Here is a 16,009-nt window from a genome sequence, read left to right as displayed (position 1 = left end):
ACCAGTTAATTGTAAGACCATTTTGTCTCTTGGTAGGAAACAGGCTGATAGCTGAGTTACTCTTCAGGAGGGAGAGGAATAAACCCTGTGTTGCGGTTGGGTGGTGTGGGCTGCGACCGACCAGAATATCCTACTGTCCTCTGGGAAAGGCAGGAGTGAGATGGGCTGACCAGGGAGGGGCTGTTGCCCTGACTCTGGATTCTTGTGCTGCGTGCAAGTTGAAGAGGGCACTGCTGTGTGGCAGCAGTTACCAGGGCAAGAGCCAAAGCTCGCTCTATCTCTGGATTCCTCCCCCACAACTCAAAAAGCTGGGCGCGTTATTTATCACTGCTAGAATTCTCCAGGTACAGTAGCTCATACAAGGCTTAGCACACACTACTCTGGCTACAGCAGCTGTGCAGTACACCACTTTCTTCCCCAGCTGCATCAGTAGCTCAAACAACATCTTCCTCCTGTGCTCTGCTGCTCTCGCAGGTGCCCTGTGGCCCAGTACAGGTCTAGAGGCTCCCTGGGGGGAGCATTTAATGTCCAATGGTCCCTGCACCTCAGACTAGCAGGAGTCCCACATCTGGCTGTGGGCTCCAGGCACTGCTGCAAGAAACAGGAACACAACAAGCTCTCCTGACAGCTCACAATTACCCCTGTAACACCAAACTGGAGCACTGCTTCATTGGTGGGTAGGGCAGTGCCCTCAGTCAGGGAGAGCCTGGGAAGCTGTTCCCATCCTGGCTTTGCTCCCTGGACTGTGACTCCAGACCTGGTGGCAGCTGGGGACTGAGCCACTGTCCAAAGTAACACATCCCCCTTGGGCTGGCTCAGGCCTCAGCAAAAGGTTTCCAAGTGCCTGGCTCTGCCTCTCCCCTGCAGCCACGGCCTCCTGCTCTCCCCCAGGGAGCAGGGAAGGAGCTGGCTTCAGGTGCTACAGGACAGCTGGAGCAGCAGGCACCGCTTCAGAGACGGGGCTGGATAAGGAAGGAAAAAAACTGCAACAGCAGTTTGCCTAGGACCTCCCGCTTCTTTCAAACTGCAGAGCCATTCTTTTGGGATGAGACAGCTTCTGGTGGAGGTATTCACAGCAATTCTTCTCTTGCTGGTAGCTGGGATGCATCTGGAGAGACAAAAATATATATGTATCAGCTCCAGAAGAGAAATCAGTCCATGCCCTGCATCCAGCCTCACCTTCTTGAGGTAGTGGTACTCATACACAATTGTAGTTTCAACTACCTGAAATCCAGAGATGCAGTGGGCAGGAGCCAGGACCAGAGCATGGCTGTACAGTGCCACGGTGCCTGGCTCTCCTGCTTGCCTTGTGTTCCTCTGTTCCTTGCTTCAGCCTCTTCATCTTGGCTTCCAGTTGCACAAACCTCCAGCTCATGCTGCTGATATGAGCATGCAGTCACAGTACTCTGTCTACACTAAATGCTGCTCTGTGGAGCAGGCGGTGTGGTACCACCTCCTGCAACCAGGAAATGCCTATTCTCCTGGGGCCTGCGAGACCTGTGTGGCAGAGCAGGGCCCATGCTCCTGCTGAGACCTGAAGGGCGGTGAGCAGGCAGGGCTGTGCCCAAACTTACCTTATAGCCATGGGCGACGAGGCAGGAGCTCATCTTGACCCCTCCATGCTGTGGGGCTGGGCCAAATTACACCAAGCAACAGGGAGCCTGTGGCAGTGGGTGCTAAACTCTCTTCCTGTAAGTAATCCAGGATCTCTGCTGAGGAGGAACTGCTCACCTGGGACCTGCATCTGGCAAGGACAGAAGATCACAAGGGTTAAAACTCTGGAGCCCCTCTCCCCCAACTTGGCCAGGACCTTGGGCTTACTGGAAGACCCGTTCTCCAAAGCTGAGCTTGCAGTTGCACAGCTCTGGTGGGAATAGAGCCCCTGGCCCATCGGGGAGATCCCAAGGGCCTTTTGGGAAGCCCCTGGGGATGGTGTGGTGCAGGGCACAGGGGATGCCCTGCAACTGCAGCAGAGATAGCCTGAGGCCATGAGGTTCCACCCAGGCTTGCAACGTCCTTATGTTTGTCGTGGCCTTCTGGCCAAAGCCTCTTTGCTCCCCCCTGCACGCCCCATCCCGGCTGCCCTGGGCTCTCCGACCCCAGTCCCCTCACTCCCTAGCTGCCCTGGAAGGCGATCACGGGCCCCGGCGCTCTCTGCAACAACAGCGAGCGCCGGTAAGTCCCTCTGGTGCCCGGTTTCCCCTGCCAGGCCCGGTCCCAGCTGCCGCCGCCCGCAGCCCCGCAGCGCCCGCGCCGCCGCCGCGATGTGCACGTGCAGGAAGCTGAGCTAGGGACCCGGTCCGCCGTCCCGGTACCGGAGATGCCCGCGCAGCTACGCCCGCGGCATTGCACGGCGTGCGCGACAGCGGCGGGCGGGCGGTCCCGGGGGGCAGCGGCGGGCGGGGCGGGCGCCGGGAGCCCCGCGGCGGGGCTCGTCCTGAGCCGGCTATTTTTGCCGCCGGCCCCGGCTAATCCCCTGAGCCGCTTCCCAGCATTAGGTAACGGCGCGGCGGGATGCGCTCGGCGGCGGCCCCGGCCCGGGCGGACCCCGGCAGTCGCGGCGCGGCGGAACCGGTGGCGACGCGTCCTGTGCGTGCTGGGGGCCGTGGGCACCCGCCGCCGAGCCCCGGGGACGCCCGGACCGAGGCCAGGTGGTAGCGGCGTGCGGCGAGGCGAGGCGGGGCAGGGGCGGGCATGCCGGGCCCCTCGCCCGGCGGTTCCCCGGAGAGGGAGACAGGGGCAGGCGGGCGGCCGCGGGGGCCGGGCAGGGACCGGCGGGTGCGGTTCCGGCTGCCCCACACGGCTATCGCGCTGCCGACGGTGCGCGAGGAGGAGCGGCTCTTCTACCGGCGGCTGGAGGCACTGGCGGTGCCGGGGCCAGGCGGCTTCGGGCCACTCTTCGTCGCCGACGGCTGGAGCGACCTGACGGGTGAGAGCCCTCGGGCAACCCTGGGGCGAACCAGGCCGGGAGTCGCGGGCTGTGAGGGGCCCGGGAAAAGCCGGGCAAAGGGTGCCGGTTTCGGGGATCCAGGCTGGGCTCTCAGCGCCGTCTCCCCCGCAGATGACCGGCTGCTCCGGAAGCGCGTGGTGCGGGCCGGACTGGGCGGGCCACAGCCGCGGCCGGGCCAGGAGGTGTCGGTGAAGGTGCTGGGCGCCCTGGAGGACGGCGGGCTGGTGGAGCGGGACCCGCGGCTCACCTTCGTGCCTGGCCACGGGGACGTCGTGCAGGTGAGCTCAAACCAGTGCACTGTTCGGTGCGGCGCAGGCTCAGCGCCGCCCGGTGCCGCCGCGCCTCATTAGCCTCGCCATGCCTATCCGCAGGCGCTGGAGCTGGGCGTCCCAACTATGCAGCCCGGGGAGATCTCCTTCTTCCTCGCCGCCTGCCCCTACGCCTATGGCCGCCCGGGCAGGTAAGGCGGGTGGGCAGGGGGAGCCATCAGGCAGGGGCCGGGAGGGCAGACGGACCGGGGCGGGCAGGGGACAGGGGCAGCTGGATGGGGACAGGGCAGGTGAATGGGGCCGGGAAGGCAGGGCGGGCAGGGGGCAGCCGGTGCTGTGCCCGCAGGGAGCCCGACGTGCCGCCCGAGGCGCCGCTGCTGTTCGAGGTGACGCTGCTGGAGGTGCGGGACGGCCCCGACCCGCAGCCGCTGCCGCCCGCCGCCCGCCTGCGCCTGGGTTCGCAGCGCAGGGAGCGGGGCAACTTCCATTTCGCGCGGGGCGACTTCGCGGCGGCGCTGCGCTCGTACCGGCTGGCCCTGCACGCCCTGGATGGCCCCGCTACCGGTGAGACCGGCCGGGAGGGAGGGCCCGGGGCGGCGGGGCCGGGACGCTAAGACCGCCGCTCGCCCCGCAGCGCCTCCCGGGCCCGAGGAGGAAGAGGAGCTGCAGGAGCAGCGCGTGAAGTGCCTCAACAACTGCGCGGCCGCCGAGCTGAAACTGGGGCAGGTGGAGGAGGCGCTGGCAGCCTGCGAGGCGGCCCTGCGGATCAGCCCCGACAACGGCCGGGCACTGCTCCGGCGGGGGCAGGTGGGACCCGCCCCGCTCCGCCCCTCTTGGCGCCCCTCGGCCCGGCCGCCCGCTACCCCCAACTCCTCTGCCTGTAGCTGCTGGCGGAGCAGGGTCGGGACGCAGAAGCCGCGCTCGTCCTGAGGAGAGCCCTGGAGCTGGATCCGGCCAGCAAGGTGCGGGGGCGGGAGGGGGTGGATCCCGCAGGCTGGTACCGGGAGCGATGGGACGGGAGGAGATCCCGCAGGAGCCGGGACCGTCGGGAGCCCCACTGGAGCCCTGTTCGCCACAGCTGCCCTTCCGCCCGCAGGTGATCCACGCCGAGCTCTCACGGCTAGCGAAGCGCCAGAGCGCCCCATCTAGCACCGCCTCGCAGGACCCCCGCCACGACCCGATGCCGCCGCCGAGCCCCGGGTGCGTAGGCGAATTTGGCTGTGCGGGGACAGATACCCGTCCCGCACCGTCTTGGCGTGGGTAGCACCCACGGCCGTCCCTCCCTGTAGATCTCCTGCACCGCCCACGGCGGAAGGAGCGGTCTGAGCGGCCCCGCAGCGCACCGGAGCCCGACCGAGGAGAGAGGAACGCTCCCGCACTATCCTCCCTGCATTGCCCCGCACTCCCTGGGGTGGAGAAGAGCGCTGCAGTGGGGGAGGACGGCGAGCGGGAGGGCTGAGGGGAAGAGCGGGGCTGTATATGTCCCTCCCTCTCCTCTCCGTCCCGCATCGCCCCCCCCCCTCAACGCTTTCCGCCCGGCTCATGACGTCATAACGGGGCGTGGCCCCGGCGCCACACCCCCTGCGCGAGGGGTGGCTGTGGCGCGTGCGCCCCATCCCCGGCTTTTTCGCCCCCGCCGGCAGAACGGCGGTCGTAGCCCGCGGCCAATCAGGCGGGGTCCGGCCAGAGAGACGCACCAGTGGGAGTGCAGCAAGGGTGGGATCGGCACTGTGATTGGCTGTGGCTGCCTTTAAAGTCTGGCACGGGGCGGGGCGTGGGGGGGGTCAGTGCGGGACGTGGCGGCGGAGCGGAGGTGGGAAGGAGCGGCGCCATGACCCGTGAGTGTGGGGGGGACCTGGGCTGGGACCCGTGAGTGTGGGCTGGCCCGGGGGTGCCGTACTATGACCCGGTCGTGCCATGGCCTAGTGGCGCGCCGGGACCTGGCCTGGGGGCAGCGGCTGGGCTGGGGCGGGAGGGTGGCGGAGCCCGTGAGCGCGGGGTGCGGGGCGGGCCGCGCCGCGGGGCCGGCCGCGCTGAGGCGGCCGCGCCGTGGCAGGCGGAAACCAGCGCGAACTGGCGCGGCAGAAGAATCTGAAGAAGCAGAGCGACTCGGGCAAGGGCAAGCGGCGGGACGACGGGCTCTCGGCCGCCGCCCGCAAGCAGAGGTGAGCGCCGGGCCGGCCCCGCCGGCCTTCCCCGCCCCGCTCCCTGCTCCCGCCCTGTGGCGGTGCCGGCCCCGCCGCCAGCCCCGCCGCGCTCCCCGCAGGGACTCGGAGATCATGCAGCAGAAGCAGAAGAAGGCTGACGAGAAGAAGGAGGGCAACAAGTAGCGGGCGGCCGTGCCAGGCCGCCGCCCCAGGGCCGGTCTCGCCGGCAGGATGCCCCGCACCGCCCTGGGCCGGGCCCCCCGGCCGCGCCCCGCACCGCGCGGCGCTGTCCCCTATTAAAGTAGCTGTGGAGCCCTGCACGCCGCGTCTGCTCGTCCGTCCGCCGGGCGGGGGGCGGGGGGGAGCGGGCACCACCGCTGAAGCGATCGCGGCCGCGGAGAGAAGGACCAAGCGCGGCGGTGGTGGAGCGGCGGCATCTTCACGGTGAGGAACAAAGGTGGGGCCGGGCCTGGGCGGTCCCTGGGACATCAGCGGGGGTCAACGCGGGGGATGGGTTGGAGGGGCGAACGTCCCGGGGAGGGTAGGAGAGCGGGGAGGCTCGAGGAACGAAGCCGGACGGGATGGCGCCGGAGCGGGCCGAGGCGCAGCCGGGGCTCGGGGCCAGTCGGAGGGCGGTGGTGGAGAGATGGCGGCCGGGCCTGCGCACCGACGGAGAACCGCGCTGCGGCACGGCCGGGGTGGGCCGAGCCGTAGCCGCCCGTTCCCCGCGCTATGCCCGGCAGCAGCGCGGAGCCGCCCGCGGGGCAAAGCCGAGGTCCAGCCCAGCGCTGAGGCCGTTGTTCATCGTCCTCTTAACCTCCCTGCAGGGACAGAACAGCAGCGTCAGCCCGGCCTGGCAGCACGGGGCCCGGTCCCGCGGCGGCCGGGGGCTCCTCACCGGGCGAGGAGCAGCAGCGCCTCCACCACGTTGGTGCGTCCTTGGCGCTAGTCTTGCAGAAGAGGCAGCCGTGGGCCTGGGGGCAGCAGCAGGGGTCGGGGCTCGGCTGCCCCAGAGGCCCCAGGAAGCTTCTGCTCACTATGGCCAGGTGCTGCCCACGGGCTGTGTAGACCCTCCCTGCCTCCACCAAGCCGGGCCGCAGGTCTATCTTGTTCCCTATCAGCATGAGTGGCAGCGGCTGCTCGGTGACCTGCAGGAGAGAAGGGTGGCTCGGGGCTTTCTGGCAACCTACAGCCCTGGCCCATGTCCTTCGGGTGCCACACTGGCTGCCTCCTATCACACCTATGCAATGCCTGGGAGCCAAGTGCTGTTCCAGACACCAGCAAAAGGGAAAAACTCAAGGGAAGTGCTCTTGCTGCTTCTGGAGGCCCCTCTTGCCTGGCAGCAGCCAAGCTCTCTCCTGCCTCATTCCTGCTCCCCAGGACAGGCTGGGGCACAGCACAACCTAACCCCCTGGAAGCCCCAAGGCTCCTACCCCTCTCCTGAGGGCTTGGTGCTTCTTGGACCCTTCCCATCTTGATGTCCTCAATCCACTGGCGGATGCTGAGGAAGCTGCTTGGGGAGCTGATGTCGTAGAGAAGCAGCACGCCATGGGCTTTGTGGAAGTAGGACGGGGCAATGCTCTGGTACCTGGGACCAGGGGTGTCACTGCTGCTGGTGCAGTGACTGCCTGGTGTGGTGCAGCTGTTGGAACCCTGGTGCAGCCCCGAGACCCCTGGCCCTGCGCTCTCACCTCTCCTGCCCAGCTGTGTCCCAGATCCGTAGTGTGGTTTGCTCCCCATCCACCAGCAGCTGCTTGATCTGGAAGTCCACTCCTGCCAGGAGGGACAATCAGGCCCTGCTCCTCTGCCCCAGCTGTGGAGTCAGTGGTGCTGGGGCTCATACCAAGGGTGCTGGGGATGTCTCCTTAGAACTTGTTCATGCAGAGTTGCAGTAGGAAGCTGGACTTTCCCGTGTCCCCATCCCCTGCCAGCACCAGCTGATATATGAGACAGAGGGGCATGGGTCCCTCCCTCCTATCACAGCCCTGCTGAGGCAAGGGCGTTGGGCGATAGCACAGGAGTGTGTTCAGCTTCCCCAGCCTGGCCCTTTGGATCACAGGGGGTGTGCTGGTTACCTCTGGGGTGAAGGCAGGAAGCTTCCTCTCGACGAAGCATCTGGCAGTGCTCTGGGGTCCCTCTGCCTCACACTTTGAGGAGCTGGGGGCCTGCTGGGTGATATGTGTACAGTAGGGGGCCTGAACCCAGGAGCTGCAGGTGAGCAGACCTGTGTCCCCCTCTGGGCCAGGGGCAGGTCCCTTGCCTCAGTGCTCTGGTGGGAGCTGGGGCAAGGCCCATCCACTGAGTTGTGGCTGCTCACACTGCTGAGTGAGGAGGCTCTGTCCGTGCTGGAGGCTGAGCTCTGCAGCTGTCCAAGGCCAGCACTGCTGCAGCCTACCCTGTCTGCCTGGGAGGCTGCGCTGGGGAGCCAGGGATGTGGGGAGCTGTCGTCCCTTCTGTGCAGAGGGTAATGCTGAGGGAGGGGCTGCAGCGATGCTGCCCCTCCGTGCTGCATTGCTCACCTGCTGCAGTTCCTCTGCAGAGCAGAGGGTGTTCAGCACTGCCAGGGTGGGGGCTGTGTGGCTTCCAGTTCCAGGGGCTCATGCAGATCCCTGTGTGCTGTGAGCCACGGTGCTGGTGGGGCGAGTGAGGGGAACCAAGCCAGCCTGCCCTGCACAGGGGTGGTGACATCACACAGCTCCCCTGCCCTTGCTCCCTCCCCTCCTGCATGGATGACAGCCCCCATGCCCCAGGTCTGCAGGGCTTGCTGCCACAGGCCCATGCCACTGGGCTGAGCCATGGCTGCTGCTGCTCTCCCAGAGGCTCCTGCTCACCATCCTGGCATGAGAGAGCAGCTGGGCCTGGCCCAGGGAGAGCTGTACCCACAGCACTGGCACCCCTGGGCAGGGGCACATTCCCTGTTATCTCAGTGGCTGCTCCCCTGCTGCTGCCTGGCTGTAGCTTGCGACTGCCCAGTTCTCCTCCACCCTCCCTGAAAGGCCAATGCTCCCAGTGGGGACCTGGCATCCTCCCAGCAGGGCCCCACAGGTCCTGCCTGCAGCTGGCACAGGGCCTGCATGGGATTGGGATACCTAGGGAGCCCCAAGGACACCCGGTGTCACAGTGTGTACCAGCAAAGGGCCTGGAGGGATGTGCTGGTGGCTCCAGGTAGGCTGCCCAGTGGCCCATGCTCACGGCATGGATAAGCAAGGCAGCACTTCCCCAGTGGGCACTGGGCCCTGCCTGCAGTACAGGGGTGTGGCAGAGCCCCCCACCTGCACTGGACTCTGTGGGCACGTGCAGCAGTGCTGCTGGATTGGGGTGCCCTGTCAGGCTGGGACAGCCCTGCCATTCCCTCTCCATGGTGCCACCTCTTGTGCTGCTGGGTCCGCCCAAAACCCCCCCTCAGCTGCTCCAGCTCTGCAACAGCCAGGAGATGCTGCACGCGGCCCGGTGTTCTCCTGGGCGGGGAGAGATGGGTCTCCACTGCTGCACAGTCCAGGACACTGGGAAGCCCTTGGGTGCCAGAGGCTGCAGGGACCCCCCTCCCCAGCCCTACCTGGCCGATGTCCCCAAGCTGGTGCCACAGCTGCCCATCCCCGAGCCCCGTGTGGGTTCCTGCATCTCCTGGGAAAGGAGAGGTGTGAGGGGCAGCCCTGGAGCACTGCAGCCTCCACTGTTCCATCAGGGACCCCACAAAGGCTGCATTGCTGCACTGGGATCAGTTGGACTCCAACAGCATCCACCCTGCTGTGCCACCCTCACCTCCTGCAGCACTGTATCCCCAGGCTGGTGGGTGCCCTGGCGATGTGTGTCGATCCCCATCCTGCACCCACTGCCACCATCACAGTGTGGGGCCTGTTGGGTGCAGTTGGGGCTGTGGGCCCCAGGGAGCCACCCCACCATGTTTGCTCTGTTGGTGGGGGCCCAGGGCCGCTGCGATCCTGTGGCCTGCTGACACTGTGCCCTCCTTGGGAGCAGTGGCCATAGGCTGAATACCCTCCTGCAGTCCCAGGGCAGTGCCTGTGCTCAGCACCTCCTGCTTGTCTCCCCTCTCCAGCATGGCCACCCTGAAGGTGCCCTCAGCTATGGCTGCTGTGTGGCCAGTGCTGGGGTGCTGCAGGCACCCCATTTTTCCCCCCCATGGCTGCAGCCTGTGTGGGGTGATGGCACAGGCTCAGCTCAGAGTTTTGTATAAAAATGTATTGAAAGAGGTATTTACAGCGAGTACATCATGGCAGGGGTGGCCAGGCAGAGCCCTGCTCCTTGAGTGCACCCTGCGGGTGCCAGGGCATCCAGGCTGAACACCTGCCTCTGGCTTGCTCCAGCCCCTTGGGTGGTCCTGGCTCAGCACAGGGCTAGTATCCCTGGAAGCATTCACCTTCCAGGTTCCCCTCAGGCTCTGAGATGCCACCATCTCCTGGGATGGGGGGTCAGGGAGACCAGGAGGACTAGGCAGTGCCAGGGCACAGGGTGCAGCAGGGACGAGCCCCAGGTACAGTTCATCCTGGCAGGGACTATGTGGAGACACTGATGCGCTGCGGGGCACGTCGTCGCCGCACAACACGCGGCCCCGTGCTGCTGCGCCGGTGCTGTGGGGAGCTGTGGAGGCAGAAGGGGCTCAGCAGCAGCCACAGGTAGAGCAGGACACAGGCCCAGCATGAGGACACCTTCACCCAGAAGGTTGACCAGCTGCCGTGCGTGAAGGTGGTCTCCAGCACCGCATTTTCATAGCTGGTGGGAGAGGGCAGGTGTTGGGTGCTTAAGGGATGCTGACACAGGGTTCCTGTGCCAGCTGCAGACACCAGGTCACCCTGTGTCCCAGCAGCCATGTATCCCTGGGCATGTCCCACCTGCCATGGACCCTCCAGCCCTGCAGACCTCATTGCACTGCATGGCTGCTGTTGGTCATTGGCCGGAGCAGTGCAGGTCTGTGGGCACAGAGCCCTGCGCGTCCCCAGCAGGCGCCAGCTTGGTGACAGCATCATGGCCTGGCACAGAGGGCTGGAGCAAGAGCAGGGAAGGCTGGGCAGCAGTGTGGGTCCCTACCTGAACCAGTTGGTGAGGGTCATCATGACGTAGAGCGAGGCAAGGAAGAAGACGAAGTGGAAGGCTGAGTAGCTGTAGACCACCCGGTCTTGCTCATCCTGGACAAGGAACTGTCCCCTAGCACTCTCCTCCACTTGCTCACACGTCTGCTCGGTTCCTGGGAGAGCGCAGGGGCACGGCAGCTCCTGCATGCCCCCCTCACTGGCACCCCCAGGCTGGGACACAGGCTCTGCCTGATTTCCTGCACCCACTCTGCACCCACCTCTCAGTTCCTCCTCCATCTTCTCGGGGCAGCAGAAGCAACAGGAGGGTTTCTGCAGGGACAGGAGAGTGGTGGCTGCCCAGCCCCGTGGCCACGGTGGCTGGGCTGAGCCCTCCTTGGCCCTGGGGCAGGTGGGTGTGCTCTGGGCAGCCCCCTGTGCTTGGCTGGACAGACCTGCCCCATGCTGGGACTGTGACAAGGGCTTGGGGTGGTGGGTCTGGGGTGCCTGTGGCAAGAGGACACGAGGCACAGCTGCATTCGTACTCACTTCAAACTCAAAGCTGTAGACTTTGACCATCCAGAGGGGCCCGAAAACCTCGGCAAGGTAGGAGGCTTCATTGCTGTGCCCAGGAGAGACACAGAAATCATAACACAGGCAGCCACTGCCTTGTGCCAGGCCCTCAGCCCATCCCATGGATCCCCCACAGCTGCAGGAGCCCTGCTGTGCTGTACCTGGGGTCCCTGTGCTGCCCCTGCCCCACCAATGCCCCATCTGCTCTGGTCCTGCCACCCCTTGGGACGTTCCCAGCTCTGCTGGCCATGGGGGTCCTTGTGTGGTGCCAGTTGGGCTGGCTGTGCCCAGCAGAGCTGGTGCCTGGTGGGCCAGTGCTGCAGGGTCCCTGCCCACCCTGTGCCTTGGGCATACGTACCACGCAAAGAGCACGCAGGCATACATGATGGCAGCGCCCAGCACGGCGACGGTGGTGTCCTCTGTCTGCAGCTCGTCCTGCCGGACCCCCGGGAAGCAGACAGTGAGGTTCTGACCCTTGTAGAGCACTGTGGGGACGCAGAGGTGAGACAGGAGTGCACCATGGTGGGGGCTGCTGGTGGTGGGTGGGGGCACCCACCTCTCTCCGGGGGACGGCTGGACAGCGCGGAGAAGGTGAGGTACATCACGTAGCAGCTGATGATTGAGGACTGCAACAGCCCTGACCGCGGCTGCTCTGCAAGGGTGGGGACAGAGGTGTCACTGGAATCCCTGGTGTGCCATAAGCTGGTGGGTGAGCTCTGCTTGGGCCCTGGCTAGCCCCCTATGCCACCCCCCTGCCCAGTGCCCTGCACCAAGGTACAGGAGGGGCTGTCGGGAGCCCTGGGGAGATGGGTTCTCCTCCAGTGGTCAAGTGCTGGCCTTGAGCTGGGGGGCACAGCCACCCCTAACCCAGGATGCAGCTGGTCATCCAGCATGCCAACCCTCACTGTGCCGTGCGATACCCACTGAGTCGCACACAGGGCGTGATGGAGATGAAGGACATGATGCCACAGAGGCTGCCATTGATGGTGAGCAGCGCCTTGTTGAGGTGGCAGGCGGCCGGGTGGGTGTAGAACTTGTAGAGGAAGGAGAAGGCGGCAGAGGCGAGGGTGTAGAAGGCGGCCGTGGCCAGCAGCACGGCCAGGTACCAGCGCTTATCCTGCGCGGCGCCCATCAGCCTGTGGGAGAGCGTGTGAGTGGTGGCAGCAGGTGGGTGCCCACCCGGCACCCCGGCACTCACCAGTTCTTGTTCCAGGTGTGTGCAAAGGCCGTGATCAGCACCAGCTGGATGAGGATGAAGGCGAAGCCCCCACAGACACCCGTGTAGTGCCAGGCTGGGGGGAGAGGGCAGAGGTGGGGATAGCTAAGGGCAGGTGGGGGCTGTGAGGGATGCTCGGGCTGCCAGCTTGGGTGGGGTGGGGGACATACCTTGGATGAAGTTGTCCTCCGGGATGAAGAAGCTTGCGGCCCAGAGGCCCACCAGTGCCAGCAGCTTCAGGAGCCAGAACCTGCAGGGCAGTGAACGTCAGTGGGACAGAGCCCCTGGCAGCCCCATCTTGGGACACCCTGTTCCAGCCCCATGGCCTGCCCGTACCCATTGTGGAGCTGCGCGCGGCAGTCAGAGCTCGAGCGCACGTTGAGCAGCAGGGCAGCCTGTGCCAGGTGGAAGCAGGAGGTGCCGAAGCAGACCCGGTACACAGCCAAGGAGCCCACCAGCCGCTCACAGTCTGTGCCCCCAGGCAGGTGTTGGCACAGCACCACGGAGAAGGGCACCTGCAGGCATGGTGGGTGACAGGACAGGGCTGCTGGTGCTTCCAGCAGCACCCTCCAGGACCCATGGCATTCAGTGCACCCAGACTTCTGATATCCCCAGCATTCCCTGGGACCCCAAACACCCTGCATCTTTGGTACTCCTTGCACCCCTTCCCCCTTGACACCTCCAGCACCCTTGTCACTCCCAGCAGCCCTGTTACTATCCCCAGCAACCCAGTACTCCTGACTCCCTGGCAATTCTGGCACTCCCAGTGCTCTCCTGGATGCCCCTGGGTGCCCCAGGGTGTCTGGCACCCCCGTATCCCCAGCACTCATGGTATCCTTGAGACCCTCATCACCCCAGGGGACCCCCAGCACTCCCAGCACCCTGGATGTCCCAGCTCCTGCTGTCACCTTCTCTGTGATGGCTTGGGCCACAGTGCGGGACAGCATGAGGCAGCACACGGCAGAGGCCAGGACATGCAGGAGCGTGTAGAGGATCCGCGTGTTCGTGGACATGCGAAGCCCATGACAACCGCAGAACAGCTGGGGGGGGAGCACGGTCAGCGAGGATCCCGCAGGGCCAGCACTGCCCCCCAGCCTGGCCCGGCATCTCCTCCCTTCCCAGCCCCGCTCCCAGCCCCACTCCCAGCCCCGCCAGGCCCCGAGTCCCACCTGGGAGAGCAGCGGGTGCAGGAGGTAGCCGTGTGCCCGTGTGCCCGCCATGGCCCGGCTCGGCTCTGCTCAGCCCCCGCGGCGCTGATGGGATTAGAGGATTGTCGGCTCAGCCCGCCCTGCCATCTGCTCGCTGCTCCCTCCCGGCAGCCACCCCTGGGACGCTCCGTGGGCAGTGTCCAGTGATCCCCGGCCATGGGCAGCCCTGCCCGCACCCCGGCCCCTCACTGGGCAGGACGAGGCCGTGGAAGCGGCCTGGGCATGGGCGGGCTTGGGGGGCACGTGGGGTCTGCCGATGATGTAACCCTGATCCCAGAGCAATGCCCCGGGGCTGTGCGGAGGAGCTGGGGAGTGTGGGGGTACTGGGGGTCTGGAGCACCCCCAGGCACAGAGGCACCCAAGGGACACGGATACCACGAGGGTAGGGGGATGGCATAAGGCACATCCAGTGGTGAGCGGGAACCCCCAGTGTCGGCAGGAGATTGGAGACGAGCCACGGCGTGCAGGGAGCCCTATGCTGGGGCTGTCGTCACCTTCCTTCGGCTGCTCCGCAGCCGTTCCGGCTTTGCGCACGCAGCCCGGTCCGAGGGACGCGGTGTCCCCGTCGGGTGGGTGAGTAACACCCGGGCGGGAAGGGAGCGGCGGGGGCGGACCCGCCGTATCCGCGGCAGCCGGGGCCGCGCTGCCGGTGCGGCCTCCGCTGACCCAGCGCACCCCGAGCTCGGGGGCGCAAGGCCACGGCCCGGCCGCCTCCCGCCTCTGGCAGCGCCCGAAACCCGGCCAGGGCCTCGCTGCGGCCGGGCCCGTCCGATCATCCGTGTGGCAGCGGCGGGAGCCAAATCGGGATCGCTGCCCCAGTAATCCCGGCTTAGCGCCGGCGGGCACCAGAGGGCGGCGGCGGGGCTGCGCCCGCCCGGCCCAGCTCCGCGTCTCGGCAGCGCCCGGAGCACCGGGAGGGACCGAACCGCCCGGGGAGCACCGGGACGGACCGAACCGCCCGGGGAGCACCGGGAGGGACCGAACCGCCCGGGGAGCACCGGGACGGACCGAACCGCCCGGGGAGCACCGGGAGGGACCGAACCGCCCGGGGAGCACCGGGACGGACCGAGCCACGGCCGCTCGGCGGCCCCGGGGGCGGGGTCAGGCCGGGCGGAGGGGCGGGGTCAGGCCGGGCGGAGGGGCGGGGCCAGGCCGGGCGGAGGGGCGGGGCCAGGGCCGAAGGCGGTCCCGGCCCCCCCTCATCGCCTTTAAGCGCGCGCCTCCCATTAGCTCCGCCGGCGGCGCACGTGACCGGAAGCGGCTCCCGGCGGCGGCGGGATGGCGGCGGAGGGAGACGTGGAGCTGGAGCTGGAGACGGAGCCGAACGGCTCCGGCGGCGGCAGCGATGGGGCGGGCGGGCGTGCGGCCGAGAAGCCGCGGAAGCACGACAGCGGCGCGGCGGACTTGGAGCGCGTCACGGACTACGCGGAGGAGAAGGAAATCCAGAGCTCCAACCTGGAGACGGTGCGGCGGCGGGACGGGGCCGGGACCGGGCCGGGGTGGGGGGCTGGGCACCGCCTGCAGTGGGGCCGAGCCGGGCCCTGAGCACCGAGCCTGCACGTCCGTCCCGGTGCCGGTCCCCGTGCCGGTGCCGCCGGTGCGGCGCTGACCCGCCCGGTGCCGCGCAGCGCGGTGACTGCGCTCGTTCTGGCAGGCCATGTCGGTGATCGGAGACCGGAGATCCCGGGAGCAGAAAGCAAAGCAGGAGAGGTAACAGCCCGCGCTCGCTCGGGGTTTGGGGGCAGTGCCCACCCGGACACCGGCCCGCGACTTCCCGGTCTGACCGGCCCGGCCCGGCCCCGGCCCCCTCTCAGCGCACACCCCGCACTGCTGCGCCGGGGCAGTGACCGGGGAGGGCTGTCGATCATCGGAGGTTTGTTCGTCTCTTGTCGCAGGGAGAAAGAACTGGCAAAAGTGACCATCAAGAAGGAGGACCTGGAGCTGATTGTGAGTAGAGGCGGGGCGCCGGGTGAGCCGTGTCGTGTCCCAAACCTGGGGGTGAAACTGCACCCACGGAGGGGGCTGGTGCACGCGTGCCCTGAGGCCGGGCAGGTGTCCTCCCGGGCAGCTGCCGTCCACCGCCCCCTGCCCAGCCCGTGGGGCCCTGCAGCTGCTGTACCGGGCTGTGCTTTCCCTGCAGATGACGGAGATGGAGATCTCCCGGGCCGCAGCGGAGCGCAGCCTGCGCGAGCACATGGGCAACGTGGTAGAGGCCCTGATCACCCTCACCAACTGAGCCGGGCCACGGGCATGGCTCTCACTGCACCAATAAAGGCACTGGTGGGACTGGGCTGTCTCTGTGGTCTGCGCAGTGCCAGGACCTGCCCAGCAGGTCCCACAGGGCTCCTGGGACCCACAGGCAGGGCCCAGCCTGCGGGAAGATGAGTGTGGCATCACTCTGGCAGTACTGGCTGGGCACACCCATGACTGGAGCAGGACAAGGTGACCTGCCTGAGCACCAACACTTGCTGCACTCCCCTCCTTTAACCTCACCCCCCTGGGGCTTCACAGGCCCAGGCACAGGCCTGAGGCAGCAGTGACAGCCACCCGTGCATGCCCTGCCCAGGCTGGTGCCCACCCTAGCTCACAGGAAGGCGCAGAACCACGTGGCCATGTCTG

The 16,009-nt window shown here is 67.1% G+C and overlaps 4 protein-coding genes across 15 annotated transcripts; 3 read left to right on the top strand and 1 right to left on the bottom strand.

The window, feature by feature from the left end:
• The first annotated feature begins 2,624 nt into the window (after positions 1 to 2,624).
• Positions 2,625 to 4,785, top strand: LOC127475213 (peptidyl-prolyl cis-trans isomerase FKBP8-like). Of its 3 annotated transcripts, none has more exons than XM_051796768.1 (7): positions 2,625 to 2,929; positions 3,062 to 3,228; positions 3,322 to 3,410; positions 3,566 to 3,783; positions 3,854 to 4,026; positions 4,104 to 4,181; positions 4,316 to 4,785. In XM_051796768.1, the coding sequence occupies exons 1-7, from the start codon at positions 2,695 to 2,697 to the stop codon at positions 4,481 to 4,483; spliced, it is 1,128 nt and encodes a 375-aa protein (XP_051652728.1). In that variant the 5' UTR covers positions 2,625 to 2,694; the 3' UTR covers positions 4,484 to 4,785. The 3 variants fall into 3 exon arrangements, with proteins under 3 accessions (XP_051652728.1, XP_051652727.1, XP_051652726.1); XM_051796767.1 differs by having other exon boundaries at positions 2,625 to 3,228; positions 4,316 to 4,419; positions 4,509 to 4,785; XM_051796766.1 differs by having other exon boundaries at positions 2,625 to 3,228.
• A 144-nt stretch (positions 4,786 to 4,929) lies between these two features.
• SERF2 (small EDRK-rich factor 2) lies at positions 4,930 to 5,686 on the top strand. The gene is made up of 3 exons (XM_051796775.1): positions 4,930 to 5,057; positions 5,276 to 5,384; positions 5,486 to 5,686. Exons 1-3 carry the CDS (start codon positions 5,051 to 5,053, stop codon positions 5,547 to 5,549), a joined length of 180 nt encoding a protein of 59 aa, XP_051652735.1. The 5' UTR covers positions 4,930 to 5,050; the 3' UTR covers positions 5,550 to 5,686.
• A 4,188-nt stretch (positions 5,687 to 9,874) lies between these two features.
• On the bottom strand, positions 9,875 to 14,350 carry SERINC4 (serine incorporator 4). Of its 10 annotated transcripts, XM_051796752.1 has the most exons (11): positions 13,352 to 14,350; positions 13,091 to 13,222; positions 12,519 to 12,697; positions 12,353 to 12,432; positions 12,165 to 12,258; positions 11,891 to 12,102; positions 11,523 to 11,618; positions 11,325 to 11,451; positions 10,943 to 11,015; positions 10,413 to 10,726; positions 9,875 to 10,097 (listed from the first exon to the last, which is right to left on the bottom strand). In XM_051796752.1, the coding sequence occupies exons 1-11, from the start codon at positions 13,400 to 13,402 to the stop codon at positions 9,881 to 9,883; spliced, it is 1,575 nt and encodes a 524-aa protein (XP_051652712.1). In that variant the 5' UTR covers positions 13,403 to 14,350; the 3' UTR covers positions 9,875 to 9,880. The 10 variants fall into 10 exon arrangements, with proteins under 10 accessions (XP_051652712.1, XP_051652710.1, XP_051652704.1 ...); XM_051796750.1 differs by having other exon boundaries at positions 10,413 to 11,015; XM_051796744.1 differs by having other exon boundaries at positions 10,413 to 11,451; positions 13,352 to 13,435; positions 13,885 to 14,350.
• Positions 14,351 to 14,624: 274 nt separating this feature from the next.
• HYPK (huntingtin interacting protein K) lies at positions 14,625 to 15,676 on the top strand. The gene is made up of 4 exons (XM_051796774.1): positions 14,625 to 14,854; positions 15,045 to 15,100; positions 15,286 to 15,337; positions 15,531 to 15,676. Exons 1-4 carry the CDS (start codon positions 14,669 to 14,671, stop codon positions 15,624 to 15,626), a joined length of 390 nt encoding a protein of 129 aa, XP_051652734.1. The 5' UTR covers positions 14,625 to 14,668; the 3' UTR covers positions 15,627 to 15,676.
• The last annotated feature ends 333 nt before the right edge of the window (positions 15,677 to 16,009 follow it).

This window comes from Manacus candei, unplaced genomic scaffold, assembly GCF_025592945.1.
Source record: "Manacus candei isolate 608988 ecotype Guabito, Panama unplaced genomic scaffold, ASM2559294v1 h1tg000046l, whole genome shotgun sequence".
Lineage (NCBI taxonomy): Eukaryota > Metazoa > Chordata > Aves > Passeriformes > Pipridae > Manacus > Manacus candei.
The sequence above is the reverse complement of the archived record's forward strand: the minus strand, read 5'-3'. Positions and strand labels throughout refer to the sequence as shown.

Bases quoted from the DNA above. Each gene is read 5' to 3' on its own strand.
- HYPK (XM_051796774.1), top strand. From the start codon at position 14,669: ATGGCGGCGGAGGGAGACGTGGAGCTGGAGCTGGAGACGGAGCCGAAC. The intron at 14,855-15,044 runs GTGCGGCGGCGG...TCGTTCTGGCAG, and splicing joins AGAGCTCCAACCTGGAGACG to GCCATGTCGGTGATCGGAGA. The intron at 15,338-15,530 runs GTGAGTAGAGGC...CTTTCCCTGCAG, and splicing joins AGGAGGACCTGGAGCTGATT to ATGACGGAGATGGAGATCTC.
- SERF2 (XM_051796775.1), top strand. The intron at 5,385-5,485 runs GTGAGCGCCGGG...CGCTCCCCGCAG, and splicing joins GCCGCCGCCCGCAAGCAGAG to GGACTCGGAGATCATGCAGC.
- SERINC4 (XM_051796742.1), bottom strand. From the start codon at position 13,548: ATGGCCGGGGATCACTGGACACTGCCCACGGAGCGTCCCAGGGGTGGC. The intron at 12,259-12,352 runs GTATGTCCCCCA...CTCTCCCCCCAG, and splicing joins GGAGGACAACTTCATCCAAG to CCTGGCACTACACGGGTGTC. The intron at 11,619-11,890 runs GTGGGTATCGCA...CCACCCTTGCAG, and splicing joins CACGCCCTGTGTGCGACTCA to AGCAGCCGCGGTCAGGGCTG.
- LOC127475213 (XM_051796766.1), top strand. From the start codon at position 2,695: ATGCCGGGCCCCTCGCCCGGCGGTTCCCCGGAGAGGGAGACAGGGGCA. The intron at 4,027-4,103 runs GTGGGACCCGCC...CTCTGCCTGTAG, and splicing joins CACTGCTCCGGCGGGGGCAG to CTGCTGGCGGAGCAGGGTCG. The intron at 4,182-4,315 runs GTGCGGGGGCGG...TTCCGCCCGCAG, and splicing joins AGCTGGATCCGGCCAGCAAG to GTGATCCACGCCGAGCTCTC.